Source organism: Neopelma chrysocephalum, unplaced genomic scaffold, assembly GCF_003984885.1.
Source record: "Neopelma chrysocephalum unplaced genomic scaffold, ASM398488v2 Primary Assembly neopelma1_84, whole genome shotgun sequence".
NCBI classification, from domain to species: domain Eukaryota; kingdom Metazoa; phylum Chordata; class Aves; order Passeriformes; family Pipridae; genus Neopelma; species Neopelma chrysocephalum.
This window is the reverse complement of record NW_020897746.1, coordinates 3,241,817-3,257,205: the sequence shown is the minus strand read 5'-3', so window position 1 is coordinate 3,257,205 and position 15,389 is coordinate 3,241,817. Positions and strand designations below refer to the sequence as shown.

The window sequence follows — 15,389 nt, the reverse complement described above, 5'->3', positions numbered from 1 at the left end:
TTCTCCTTGCTGTGCTGGTGTAACTTTCTGGAAAAAAAATCAAATTACAAGCAAGCACTAATTTTAAGGTAAAAGAGTGGCTCTTGTGTGGGTTTTTTAATTTATTTTTAAATTATTTTTATGTTCCTGTGATGCAGCATAGCAGTGTAAAAAGGTGTAATATTACTGTCACATTACTCACTAGTGGTTTGTAAATCCTTTGGCTTTAGATGGAATAACAGGAGTGTTTATGGTCCATTGTTCTTCCATTTAGTTGGAAAATATTTTGAAGAAAATTTGTCTGGTAGAAAATTCTGCCTGCAGAGAAAGGTCTGGCAGTGTCTGGAAGCCCCAAGGAGACAAACCCTTTGCTTTGCTTAGTGGTGACAGTAATTTGGGTGCCACATGGATCTACACAACATCCTCATTTTCCTCCTGCAAACGTGGATCACTTTGTGTGTTGTCTGTAGCTGAAGGAAGGGATCACTGGGTGTCTCTTTTTTGCAGGCAGGTTTCAAGAAAGTCAGATCAGATTTTTTATTTTGAAAGAAAATTGCAATTTGTGGCATCTAGAGGATGGACTCCTTCAGTATAGGTGACTGAGCTGTCAGAACTGAAACTTTGATTTTAGTTTTCCCCTTTTCTCCCCTGTCCCCCTTCCCTGATCTGGTATGTGGAGGGGAGATGGGATGTCCAGTTGCTGCACTGACCAAAGGAAAATGATGTTTTAAATCCAGCTACTTCCTGGAAGTTGCTGGTGTCAGTCAGGTCAGCTGAAATCAGCTGGGAGCAAAGTAGAATTAGAAGATCAAGAACAGCTCATGTAACTGCTCCCTTGCTTGGGGTTTGGATGGTGTTAAAAATCCAAATCTGGGCGAGGAGATTCACTGGTCAACACTAGAACAGGACCACAAGAGTTCTTTGTGCAAACTTCTAGAAATACTAAATGATGACTGCAGTGATGTTGTTTCAACAGTTGTGTTAACTCTACTCACATCCCAAGTGTCTCATCAAGTGACCCCAGTCTCCTGTTGGTAAAACCTCTTTCATTTACCTGAGCGTGTCAGACTAATTAAGAGCACTAGGACTGACACAGGATATTTAAATTCTTAAATTTGGATGTATTGATATTTTTGTCACAAGTTGCCTTTTTCCTAAAATGTGATTATTTTTATATCTTGGGAGGGCTGAAGCTTTGGTTTTTTTGGTGTAGAATATGCTTCTTTGTTCTAGGTTCTATTTAAAATTCAGTAGCAAATAAGGGCTGTTTAGCTGTAGTGGAACTTAATTTCTGTAGCATAAACCTGCCATTCTAAAAATATTACAAACTTTCTTTTTTATGCTCTTATATGAACTTTTTGGCTCAGCTTTAGCACTAAGCAGAAAATATCACACATAGAAACCCTACATCCAAATGGGATAAACTGAACATGCCGTGGATACACTGCTTGCCTCGGTTCTGTTTTCCTCTTGCACTGCAAAATTCCATTCCCTGGATGTCTGAGCATGTGCCAAGTGTTTCTCCAGTCAGTTACCAACTCCATGTTAATCAGAGAGTTCCCACCCTCCTGCTCTGAAGCCAGGACTGGCCCTGGGCACCACGTTGTGCTGCTGGTTGGACTCCACCTCTATCGATCGGAGCCCTGGCACCACTCTCAGAGGTTTTTTGTCAGCCACCAACAGCTTTTCCAGGTCTTTCTAGAGATGCCTTAGCAATTTGTGAGCTTGTTAGTTATGCCAGGAGAGCAGAATAATCATAGGAAAATGGGGATACTGATAGACATGGAGCTGGAGAAGCTCAGCTTCCCATCTGCAGGAACCACCTTGGAACTGTGTTCACTTCTGCCTGTGTCACCCGAGTCCTGTGTCTGGGTGTGTGGCTTTGGCTAAACATTCAGGTCCTTTTTTCTTTCTTGGATCACTTGAGCCTAAGTTATCGAAGGATTTGGCTCTCTCTCAGCGTGTTTGGGCTGGGTTATTCCACAGCATTCCCAGAAGGGGGCAAATGGATGTGAATAATCATTGCAACTCACGCCATGCCCCGAAACATTACCCGATTCTGCTACAGTATTCTCATAATTATTTTTTTCTATCCCATATGAATAGTTATTAGTCTTAATGCTTTTTGAATAACACCTTTGAAATGTGCCTTTGTTTTTCATGACGATCCAGCCTCTGACTCCGGAGATACGTCTGGGCAGATTGCTGGTGTTTGGGAGCTACTTGTTCATGATTACTGGAGCAAATTACTTGTATGGGAAAAGAATAAAAGCTCAGCAGTTAATAGCAACTGCAGATCCCATTTTTAGATATTTATTGTGGCCTGTGCCGTTAGTGTTTAGCCTGGAACTAGGATGATCTTCCTTCGGGTTCCCATCCTCGCCCTTGGGCAGTGAAACATCTTGGGGGAAGTGGGAAACAGCAGGAATTGGGACTGTAGGCAAAACTGTTTATAAGGGAGGGTTTTTAATGATCACTCTTTCCCCTGCCAGTCATTCTCACAGGGATGTAAAATGCACCTTCTGTTTCTGCCTGACCTTCTGGTTACAATTTCCAAATGTATTTTAGAATATTATTTTAAAAGTGTTTTTCATGTAGAATGTTTATTCCCTTTTCTGCTTTAGTTTCAAGACTTACATCAGAGATTCTGAGCCATTTTTCTCACCGTGCTGGAACTTTTCTGATAAAATCCAGCAGTAGGACCCAATTTGTGCCATGTGCAGTGCTAAGATACATAAACACATTTTTCTTTGAGGGATATACCTGGTGCTGCTGTGATGCTGCTCACACCAGAGAACAGGGAGGCATAGAACAAATACTCCTGGACTCAACATGTTTTTGGCTTTCAGTTATTCCCTGAAACATGTCAAATTTTATAAATATTTATATAACTATTACATGTTGTCTACTATTTAAATAGATTTTTATAGTGGGGAATATAAACCAGCAAATAGAATACAATTTTTTATTTTATTCCATTAAAAGCATTCTGATACTGCAGTTCTCGAGCTGTCTGTTATTGTTTTGAATTCAAAGTTACATGTCAACATTTAGCTGTAAAATTTCAGTTTTTCTAGAAGGGATTGTGCAGCTAAATTTGCATGTAGGACAAATGGGGCTTTTTTAGCAAAATAACTATAAGTCAAATAATCAGATAATGTGATTTTAGATATTTGTGTGAGTTTCTGGAATTGCAGCCCTCCAGAATGAAACATTTCTTACCGTACAATGTATGTTAGAACCAAAAACTTACATTTTGGTGTGGTTTCAGTATGATTTCACAGCTTTTGTTTTGTGCTGTACTTGTGGTTTTCTAGGCTTCAGACTATTATTTATAGGGGTTTTTTATTTAATTGGGTGGGGATAAATACTAAACAAACAAGAGAATCCTAGTTTACTTGAATTTCTGGTTTGCTTCTGAAAGGACGTTATTAAAATTTCTCTTGATGACAGCACAGTATAAACTTTCTAGCTAATAAGGTGTGTCATGTAGAGGAACTTGAACCTTCCTGGGCCTTCTGAACGTGTTGTTGGTGAGATGAAGAATGTTCTGGTGTCACTGAAGGACTTGCTGAGCACCAAACAGTCACAGCTGTATCTGCTCCATGGCCACAGGGGCTTGGGCCTTCTCTGCTGGACCCTCACAAATTCAATCCATGGTAGAACTCTTAGTGTTTAATCAAGATAAATTCTGGTTTCTATGCTCATTGTGCATTGTGTGATCCTGTTTTTGCTATAAAGTCACATATGTGTAGAGTTAAGGTTGAAAACATGTGCATCACTGAAGAGTAAGAAAAGAGAGCCAGGGAAAAAAGGTTGGGAGAACTTTGTGGTTACACTTGCAGTGAATTAGTGCTTATTTTGGGAGGATTCCAGCCAGGAAGATGTTACTTTTGATCTTTCTGCTTTCTTAAATACCCTTACCCATTCACAGGGGATAGACTGGAACAGTCCAACAGTCCCTTGCTCCTTTTTAAACTGTGGCAACAATGAAAGCAACGTTTGAACAGAAGGAAATAAGGCTGATGGGATCCACAGATAATGGGTAATTCAGGAATCTGATACTGGTGGGTCAGTGCAGCTGATCTGAATCTGGAGTTTGATTTTTTTAATCTTAAAATAAATGGAAAATATAGATATGGTGAGTGAAAAATCTATTTGTGCAAAACCAGCCTTTATTTCTGCTGTCCATAAACTACCTTCAGAATCAAAGGAGCAACGAAAATGTGTAAGAAGCAGTGAAAAAAGAGGCATTTTTGCTAGTCCAAGCTCACTGTTCCATTTATTAAAAGAAAAAAACAACCCCTAACAGAAGTAAAGCCAATACTGCTTTCAGATGCCACCTAGGAGGAGGTTTAACTTAGACTAAGATTTAAACAGCCATACAGAAATCTACTATGTGGCTTCTTAAACTTGTTTACATACTCTGTTTTTAAGGATTACCTCCTGTGTTTTCACATTCCGGAGTAAGTTGTTTGTTATGGATTTGCAGCTGGCAGGGTTTGGGGGAGAGGGACGGTGTGTCAGGAACTCAGGCTCCTGCAGCGTGTTGCTGTGTTCTGCAGCGGTGGTTAATTGTGAGGCTTTTGGCGAAATTCCAGGTGCTTTTCATCACAGATACAGGAAGAAGTGAAGAAAAAAAAAAAAAAGATCTACCTGTCTTAGGTGGACTCTTAGAAAATCGAGAACACCCAAACCTGAAAGGCTGGTTACGGTAGAATTCCTTCTCTCTAACACGCAGGTGAACTTCAAAAATGATGCACGGTCTCGAAAAGAGTCTTTTAAAAAGTTATAATAATGCCTATGTCACCGTAATAGTTTTCAAATTAGCAAGGAGGCATTATAAATAGAGCAGATTTATTTTTCTTTTTTTTTTCACTAGCCAGCAGGTATGAGCAAGAAGAAACGCAGCAGCGGGGAAGGTCCCTCCCCCAGCGCCACTGGGAGATGGGGTAAACACTGAGCAGGGAATAAATGACAATGAATTGCTTCTGGCTTTTTCACCGTGGGGTTTATCTCAGTATTGCACAATCTTAGCCTTAAGGCTGGGCTTTCTTGGGTGATCTTTCTTTTCTGACATGCAGCGTTATGAGTTTACAGAATTTTTATACTCCTTCAGAGCAGGTAATTCATTTGCTCCGTAGGATTTCTCTGCAAGCCTGTTCCTTCATGTCCTTAAACTGCAGTTTGCTGCTGGTTCAGTCAGAGGCAGAGCTCTGTCAACTGTGAGGTTCTGTGCAGGTCTCTTGTTGGGCCTTGGGGGTAGATGAGTCCCCAAAACATCTTTCACTCTGTGTTTCAGTACTGTCCTGAGTCAGCTGCCGGCCTGGGCACAGCCAGGTAGGGGGGCTTTGAGGTTTTATGGCTGTGTTACGTGGGATGTACTGGCCAAAATTCAGATCCATCTGTTTCCTGCTTGGCCCCCCTGCACAATCCAAAGCTCCCAGTGCTGTCAGCATGGTGGCCCTTGTGCAGCCCTGCCTGTCGCTCTTTGCAGCAGGTGCGAAACCAGAGCCGCTGTCCAGTCCTTTAAATACTGTGTCTAAGCAACGTGCCTGGTATCAAACAGCGAGTCTTTGGGGCAACATCCAACCTAACCAACACCCCCTTCTCCCTGCCTGACAGCCAGCCTTTGCATTCCACGTTTTCCTCCCTCAGCAGCAGGGCAGACAACAACCTCCTGGTGCTGCCCCGCCGTGATTCATCGCCAGAGCAGGTCTGTCCTGTGGGCTGGCTGAGATAGCTCCATGGAAAAAATACCACGTGAGCATATAATTAAAGGCTCTCTTAATTCATTACGTAGCGAGAGACTGAACTGAGATTGCAGCCAGACAGACACAGCCCTTGGTAGTCACGGGGCAGAGAATGCAGCTTGGGTTTGTGTGTGGATCTCGCAGCCTGGTGTGGGCTCAGCATCGGGGATGGGGAGAAGGTTGTGGCAGTTTAGAGACTTCAGCTCTTCAGCTCTTCTGAGCCTGCAGGAGCTCTGGTATCTTCCCTCCTTCTTCCCTGGCAAACTCCTAACGAGGTCAGCCCTGGGGGCAGGAATGGGAGAGGAGAGGTCATCCATGGGTGGTTTTCAGGCACTTGCCCTTCGGGATGTGATGTCGGAGCATCTCACAGGAACACTGAGAACTTTTCAACAGCCAAAGCAACACACTCATTGTCTGGTCCTTATTGGAAGATTTATCCTCTGGATGAAACAGCCCTTTAAGAGCAAATTCTGGAGTCAACACCTTGTATTGAAAACAAGAACAAATCAGGGATCAGTTAATTCTTAATCAGGATTAACGTTTGGCAGAACGTTAAACAAACACTTATTTCTGATAATGGGCCTAACCTGAACTGTGTTGGTACAGTAAATATTAGTACAAGTGCCCCAACAAAGTTCCAATTAGGACCTGCCTCTCTTTCCAACAGAGGTCAGGGTGCCATGTAGGAGTGAGAGGTCCCAAACTTGACATTCTTTACAGGGAGGAGCCAGAGTTCTGTTTTTAGCATCTGAACAACAGTGATGGGTGTGCTGTTTTACACACGAGAAGCTGAGAGACTCTACATGTGGCTGGCTGCACTTTTTTTTTTGTAAGCCTGAGGCACACAAAGGGCACTTCTGCAATGAGTTTAGTTGAAGAAAAATTTGAAGAATAAAGTTACTGTTCTTTGTATTGAATATATAACTGTGTTAAAGCTTTGTAATTCATTAATTGTAGAGACACTGTGCACAATGCATCCTTCAGCAACAGCAGACATCCACTTTCTGTATTACTTTTTTCTTAAGTAATTCTAAAATAGAAGATTTTGCAATATATTTTTTACAAATTGAGACAGCTTTTCTGCATAAACAGTCCCTATAAAAACATAATACTTGTCTAAGAGATAACACTGGCTTGCTCTGTTTTAAGCTACATATTTTAGTTTTACACTCAATTTAGACACTTCTCATTTAACTCCAGATCCAGTGAAAATCTGTTTTAAATTAAATAGGGTTAACTTGACATTTTGCAATTTTCCTGTGGAGGCCTAGGGCTGAGGAACAGGTTTTTGTTGTTTGTTTGTTTGTTTGACTGCTTTATTTGTATGTTTTAAATGAGAAACATTGCAATAAATTAAAAAAAAAGAATTACAATGTGGAGTTCAAGTGACATAGGCCTCCAGATGGCTGGGTTAAAGTGGAGGTTGGTTTAAAGTATGTGTTTAAAGGACTAGTTTGAGGCTTTTTTCATTCATGTGACCTTTCAGTATCCAACATCTGCCACACTTCCTTTACCAGGTCTCTCACTGAAAGGCGCTGAGCATCCAACTGTAAAATCTTAAAAATCAAAATATCTGTGCAACCTGTCTCCAGTATGGGGGGGGGGGGGCAGAAAACCCTGTTGTTTGCAATGCTTTGAAGCCAGAAGTTGTTTCTTTATTTTCCCAAGGCTTGAGCAAAGCTGTGCTGCAACTGCAGTGACGCTGTTGGGCAAGGCAGGGTGGGGTGAAGCAGGTGCTTATTGATACCTCCAGGCTACAGGTAAAGGTGACTGTGTTTTCTTGAGCATTCACAGACCTAAACAGGTGGATTTTCTTTTACTGATTAGCTGGAGAGTGGACACTATTTATCCTCTGGTTTTGATGGCAAAATTTAAAAAAAACCTGTGGGTCAGTGAAAGAACTGGTAACTTGTAAAGTTAAACTTGGGAAGTTAAGCTTAAAAAGTTAAGTAACAGTCTGTGTTTTTTCCTTGTTGTATCTCCCAGCCTCCTACTTTTCAATAAAAAAGGCATGTTCATAATTTCAAAACCAAAGAATTATGTCCCTGCCCTACCAAACTGAAATAATTTTCTTCTGGAAGATTTGTTTTTTTCTAGAGTTTTGGGGAGTTTTATTTTGATTTTTTGGGGGGTAAATTGATTTTAGGTCTGAATTTGATGTGGTGTTTGAGGAAGTCTAGGGTAAGGAATAAAGTGCTGAACCCACTTTTTCAAACCCACAAATATTTGTCAGGAGCAGTTTTTACATAACATTTCTTATAGTCCACAGTTCACCAGTGAACATTCAACCAGTGACAGCACAAAACTTTACCAGATGACCCCTAGATCAGTATTTCCCTTGTTGTTGTATTTATATTCACTCAGCCCTTACTGCTGCACACTTCACCTTGTTTCCCCTGTTTCTCCCACCTTCCCAGTCCCCACTGTTACTTCCTTCCTTTTCACTGTCCCTCTTTGCTCTCCAGACTTTGCAGTGACTTTTCCAGAGCGATGCTGTGAGTCCGAGATGTAGGAGCAGGACACCAGAGAGGTGTGAGAGCTCGAGCTGCTCCAAGTAACAGACCCTGGAGCATCCCTGACCCTGGTAAATCAGGTGCCATTTGCTGCTGTCCCTGGAATTTGGGACATTATTGCCCCGAGGTGAAAAATCATACTACTTTTTTTTCTTTCATAAAGACATTACAAATGTGAGGAGCGGCTCGTGGGTCCTCCTTGCTCCTTCCTTCCCTGCCCAGCAGTGGGAATGTGCTCACAGCTGTTGGAAGGAGCTGGAGTGCTCGCCCTGCACTGAGGGAAATGTGCAGCAGCTTGGCAAAATTGCCTTTGGCGCCTGTCTGAGTGTCCTGTAGAACCAGCAAATTCCATTTTTCTCAGCAGTTGATGCAGCAGTTTTCAAAACAAGCTAGGCAGCATTTTTAAAGATTTCCATTGCAGTTTCTTTCGGAACTGGGAAGTGTCCAAAAATCCATCTCTCTTTGCTGTATCATTGATCCTGAATAGGAATTGCCTTTTTCCTGTGTAGTGCTCGTGCTTTTAATAGCCATATCTTGCCATCCCTCTAATTACTGCTTTTTTTCCTTCAGCAGCTTAAAATGAATTTAAACAGCCTTTTAACACTTCCCTTTTCCAGCTGTGGTGTGTGTCTTTCTGTTAAAAGCAGCAGCATACAGTGATGAACTGCACATTGAAGTTTTAATTATTTTGTGATTGTATACACTCAGAGATATCCAGACACAGCTTGCTAATAAAATACAGCTCAGTGATCCCATTTCTTATTAATGGGATCACCTTGTGACAAGTATTTTCTAAAGAAGAAAGGTGCATTTGATAAATTTCATACAAGGAGGAAAACAGAGAGAGAAGTTGTTTCTTTTTTTTCTAGAGGCTGTTGTTTCTGCAGACATTATTAATTTATTGAAGTTGTGTCATCTAGAGAGAGGTATATTCAGAGTTGGTATCTGGATGTGCAGATACCAAAGGAAGGCCCTCTGGGGAGCCCTGCATTCATGTAGTATTTCTTGAACTGTGGCAATATGTTACTAGAACTGTGTAAAAGAATTCTTCTTTCAGTTTTTGGAAGCTCTTTATCTGTGTGTGTCATGTGGCTGTTTAGGATGTGAATACCTGTTTCTTATTTCCTTGCTGTGTTACAGGAGTTGATATGTTGGGGGTATTGATTTAACCTGACTGATGGGAGAAGACTTTTTTGGGGGTGTGGTGGGATCTGCTGTTCTCCCTCATCAAAGGCTTCTGGTTTTGCATTAAATCATTCTGTGCTGGTGAAGAGGTGTGTACTTCACTGGTGTTTCAGATGTCTGAGCAATGACAGCAAATCCCACCTGTCTGCTTTTCTAGGTTATTTTGCAGCTTTATCCATATTCTCTCTTTCTGATGGGTGCAGTTCAGCAGCACGGACAGGTTCAAGCCTAAAATACTCCAAATAGCAGCTCTGTGGGGAATAAAACACCACAGCTTCCTTTATGCAAGAATGATGTCAAATGTGTCACTTGGCTCTAAGATACTGTAAAAACTGTACTTAAGTCCCTTTCAGGCTTGATATATTAATGACTGACAAACTATATTAATTAATAAGAATTTAACATATTAGGACTTCTACTGTGCTTAATGTTGTCTGCAAATAGATGGATACTGATTCTTTGATGGTATTTTCAACACTGTATTTCTTAAGAAATATTATTTCTGTAGTGATGGATGTTGCTGTAACATTTGAAGTCCAGTTCCTTTAAAAGTGGACACCTTAAAATTCTGCATTTTAAAATCACTTTGAACGTGTCTCACTGAGTAATAAATTGTATCAGTGTTACTTCTTATGTACCCACCTACCTTAATCCTCATTGAGTTATATGTGAAGGAAATAAAAAAACTGCTGCTGATAAAGAAGCAAAAGAGTGTAATAAAAAACCCAGCTCTTCTTTCTAATCAACTTTAAAGTGAGTCTGTGTTAAGAGCCGTGTGCTTTTTTCTTTCAGGACACACAACTCCACCCTGTGTCTTTCCTCCAGCGGTCACTGGATGCTTTTAGACCTTATTTTTTTTGTTCACTGCTGCTCCTAGACCTTATTTTTTTTGTTCACTGCTGCTCCTGACCGTTGCTTTTGTCCATTTTCTCGCCCTGGCAGTCGTCCCTGTCATGCTGAAGGCTCTGACCTACGATGAGAAGAGGGGGGCCTGCAGCGTGGGCTCCAACGTCAGGGACGCCGCCTGTTACGTGTGCTGGGCCTTCGCCCGAGCCTACGAACCCACAGAGCTGATACCCTTCATCAGCCACATCTCCAGGTAAGGTCTGAACTGCTGAAAACCAGCATGTCTGCTGACAGACACACTGAACAGCTTCAAAGTGAAGAACTGAGTCTGAGCGGGATGACGACGACATAAATATATCGAAGTGTTTCCTTATGACTCCATTTCCTTCTGTTCATCTGTCGTAGGAGAACCAAAGGAAAGTCCAAAGAAACTCACTGTAAGGAGGTTGAGAGAAATTAGTGGAGGCTTTGGCAGGGGCAGGGTGTCCTGTCCTGCTTGATCACCCACTCTGTGCTGAGCTCAGCAAAATTCATAGACTCATAGAATCAGCTGGGTTGGAAGGGACCTCTGAGATCATCAAGTCCAACCCTTGATCCAACCCCACTGTGGTTGCCAGCCTATGGCACTGATGCCACATCCAGTCTTATCTTAAAAACCTCCAGGGACAGAGAATCCACCACTTCCCTGGGCAGCCCATTCCAATGTCTGATTACCCTCTATGTAAAGAAATTCTTTCTAATATCTAACCGAAACCTCCCCTGGCAGTTTAAGAAGATTTGGAACCATAGTTCAGTAGAGTTAGAAATAAACCACTTTAAAACAGGGGAGTTGCTTTATGGAGTCATAAAGACATGGAATATTAGGAGAAAACTTATGGAAGAAGTTCCTTCTTACCTTTTCAGGTGAACACTTGTTCCTAGCGATCCAGGGTTTTTGAGCTTTGTCAGATGGGTGTTGTGCAAAGAATAAAGTAGGTCTTTACTGGCAGCTTACAGCCTGCAAGTGGAGCAGGTTAAGTCTAAAACAATAAACTGCACTTCAGCTCTTCTTCCATATAATTTATAATTTTCATTTTGAAGTGTTCCCATTCAAAGATTATTTTGAGTAAATAACAAAACCACTTTCCAGTTTCTGAAAGGGCTAAGAACTTCACACAGTGATTCTGAATTCTTAGTAACACAGCACTTTTGAATAATGGAGAGTTTATTATAAATAAGAACATATTTTAGTTAAAGTTATCAAATACATGAGAGAATTTGTTTCCTCTTTTGATACCCTGTAGTTTTATAGAGTAGCCCAGTCCAGTACCCCACTTGGCAGTGGATGGAAGCATGTGTGTGTAGTTCTTTTTCAATCTGTGGTTTCTGTTTCAAAAGACTTTCAAAAGTAAAATCTTCAAAATATTTCCAAATCTGCAATACTGCAGTGGTGGACTGGAACTTGGTGCAGTTTTCACTTAGTACTGTTGATATTTTTGCAGATACAAACAGATTTTACCTTTTTTCTTTTGTCTTGTGCTTTCCCTGCCTCTTTGCCTGTGGGATTCTCTCTTTGGTGTTTGGTCTTTTTGTTGGCCACACACTGGCTGACATTTGAGGTGTCTTTAATGGGTGACTTGCACTGCAAACACACAGAGGTGGCTTCTAACAGTTTTTCTTGGCACACTTTTAGGACAACCATTGATAGCAGCAACTCAGGCATCTTTGTCCCCATCAGAGGAATTTTGATCAGTGGTCATTTAGTATTACCTTTTAAAAAGAAAAAAAGTCTGGACCATGCAGTGATCCATGCTCCTGGGTATCTGGTTGAATTTTTAGGGGCTGCTTTCAGATTGCTGACAGAACTATTTCAGTCTCATCCAAAAAGCCTGGTTTGGAAACACAGAGTTACCTACTGAGCTCAGCAGGTTTCCAAAGAATATGTGACTGTTTCTTTCTTCTTTAAAACCTATTTTTAAAGTTCTTTTGAGACAAGTCTGTAAATCAATCCATTTTTGTTCCTTGATCCCAGTGCACTGTGCCCTGGCTGGTCTCTGCTGTTCTTTATCCTTCCTTGTAGCCTCACTCTCCAGTGCTGGCCCTTCAATGCAGGGTCACCCAACAGGTCTCTGACCTGTGTGGTACTTGCTCCTGGGGTTTTTTGAGACCTTGATAAAATCTTTCTGTCTAAGAACCTGCTGTCGAACTTCTGAAGGCCAAACACTGTTTTTCTTCTTTTTTTTTCCAAAGTGAGCAGACAAGAAATGCTGAGACATTTTAGCCTGGTGTCTCTGATAAAGCAGTTTCATGTTGTTCTGGTGATGTTCCATCTGGAATGGCACAGATACTAAAGGAGAGGAGTCTGGTAACACTAAGCTGTGCTGGAATGTGATGCCATCCACTGTTTTGGGATAACTTTTGGAAAGAGAATGTGGAGCTCCAGAATAGCCCAGCTTCACTTAGGCATGCTAGAAACAGTGATATTTGCCACAGCAAATTAAAGAGATATTCTATTTTGAAGGGTCATATTTAATTCCCTTCCAGCTGAGTTCATAGTAAATTATATATGGTGTGAAATTCTTAACTGAGGGTTCCTAAAGATGTGTTTGTACAAAAATGATAAACACCAAAGTCTACTCTGTGTTTGCATAGGGACAAGGGGGAATGGTTTTAAACTAGGAGAGGTTTAGATTAGATGTTAGAGAGAAATTCTCACTGCAGAGTTACATTTATATTCTCACTGCCAGGACAAGTATAGCCATACCAATACTAAAGTTTGATTCAAATCTGGTGATTTTTGTAGATTTGGTCAGCAGCCTGATGAAAATAAAATCTTTGCTTCCATCCTCTGAGTTGAACAACATCAAGTTTTCTTTCAGGATCTGTTGAGCTTATTGCTCGTGAAACTTAAAAAAGCCCAATTGTGGGTGTTCTGGCCTTCCCTTCTTCAGAATTCTGGTCTGTTCTGTTCATCAGAATTTTTCTTCCACGGTGCTTTGAGCAATATATTTCATTTACTCCTTCTGCCCTGCTGTGCTGCAAAGCAGGGTTGCTCTCCAGAGGTTTCTTTGCAAGCTCACCCTGGGGATTTCTCGGGGTTTGTGCTGGGTTGTTTTACTGTCACGAAGCTCTTGGTGGGAACTTGTGGACAAGTATGAAGGAGGGTGTGTTTCTGAAGAAGTTCCTGTCCCTTGGCCTGTTCTGGAAACAAATTCTTCTTTTCTTTTTAGGGAAGTGTCAAGTGAAAATAATTGATATCCCTCTGCCTGTGGTTGTAATGCCAGTGAATGCTGTGGCTCTTCCAGCTATGACAACTTCAGTTGTTGGGAGTAAGTTGGTGGAACGGAGTGAAAAACAGGGTGGACAGCCAAGGGGAAGCTGAAAATTGCTCATGAACAGCTGTAAGGTGGTGTGGTTTGTAATGTCTTAGTTTTCCAACAAAGCTGTTGTTTTGAGAGCAGAGAAGTATTTTGGCAAGTATTAACGCTATATAAGGCTTTACTTAAAAAGCTGTGTGGTTCTGGTGGCCATACCTTTTCTGAATGTAATCAACTCCTGAAGGTAGAATTGCCACTCCAAAGAGAAATGGTGAAAAAAAAAATATTCAAATAAAGTATGACACACAGTTTCACCTATTGTGTCAGCAAGCCGATAATTACACCCGGCTTTTTTTTAAATCTAGCCTTAGGTGTGTCACTGTTTTACTTAAAGAAGAGTCATACTTCTAGCCACAAGCAAATTGTTGCTACCCTTAAAAAAATGCAGAACTCAGCATCTTGAAACAAAGTGCATAATATCCATTGTGAGCTGAACTACACAGCAAAAAACATCTGCCTGGTTAAGAATATGCGCTGGGAGATTCTTAGAGAAAAGCAGTAAACACCTTCCAAACCTGCAGTGAGTGATTGCAGTCCTCAAGTGCTGGCTTTGCTTGGTGCTAGGAATTGCAGAGGGCTTATCCTGCATTCAGTGTTCAGCTGCTGGAGGCATGTGGGACCCACCTAGGTACCAAAATACAGAAGTGCTACATAAACTGGGTCCTGCCCTGCATCCCCCTAACAGATAAAAGCAGAGGGGACTTTGGGGTGGGGAGATTCTTTTTTCTTGTATCTTTATGTAATGGAAAAACATTCTTTTCTGTGTTTTCAGTAGTCAAGGGACATAAATACTTCACCTAGTACTAGTGAAAAATCACTTTAAACTGCATAAAGTCATATTGTTTTAGTAAAATTTCTAACAGTGCTTTAAAAGAAATATCTGTCTCCATGTTCAGTGACAGCTGTTTCTTCACTGATTTCTTATGAATGTTCTGTTAAGTGGTGAAATTAAGTTACAAACTTGAATTGCTGTAGATCATACATCAGCCCTCTCCTTCCTGACCTTCTCACTCTTTAAGACAGAAAAAAGAACACATTTAATGGAAATATGTGTCCAAGAGTATTTCTAATAGTACTTGCTCATATTTTTACATGTCAGTGTTTTTTTCCCCATCCGTATTTCAACAAGATTCACTTGCTCCCATCTGCTTAATAGTTTGTTAAAGTCTAGTTTAACTGGTTTCTAAAATCTTGCCTCATCTATTCAAACTATGGGACCACAAAAAGAAAATTCTTGGCAGTGTGGACGAAACTTCACTTTTGCAGGGCAATGTTCCTCCTTTTTGAGATGCAGGCACTGAAGTTGCTGTTCAAGCATATCTTTATAAAAGCACCATTTGACTGAGCTTTGTTTCTCTCCCAGTCTCTACATGCACCTCTCCTCTTAAGCTTAACCTGTGAGGAAAGTGAAACAGAACTTAATGACTTGGAAATAGGGGTAATTTGATTCCTGCCCCCTTGGGTGTGGAAGTTGCTGTCTGTGAAGTGGCAGGTGCACACACTGAGGAACTGAACTGTTTTGTTTAAAACCCAAACAAAAAATAAAAAGGAAAACATACTTCTGCTCTGTTAGACAATTACAGTGATTAAATGGTTGCTGGCTATCTCCATTATTTGGAGCTGTGCAGAGTGGAGGTTCCTTTGCCTGTCACTGGTGTGGGTAATCAATCCCTGCTGGTTGCTGAGGGAGGTGGGGTGATGGAACACTGGCACACAGGGTGGGAGCAGGGCTGGAACCCTGGCACACAGGGTGGGAG

At 41.3% G+C, this 15,389-nt stretch overlaps 1 protein-coding gene across 3 annotated transcripts in view; it reads left to right on the top strand.

Annotated features, from left to right (window-relative positions):
- The window catches only part of TBCD (tubulin folding cofactor D), a 117,226-nt gene that overhangs the window by 39,784 nt on the left and 62,053 nt on the right, over positions 1 to 15,389 (top strand). For all 3 annotated transcript variants that reach the window (XM_027691477.1, XM_027691476.1, XM_027691478.1), the window contains one exon: positions 10,373 to 10,529. In XM_027691477.1, coding sequence (XP_027547278.1) covers positions 10,373 to 10,529 — 157 coding nt within the window. The remainder of the gene's footprint in view (positions 1 to 10,372; positions 10,530 to 15,389) is intronic.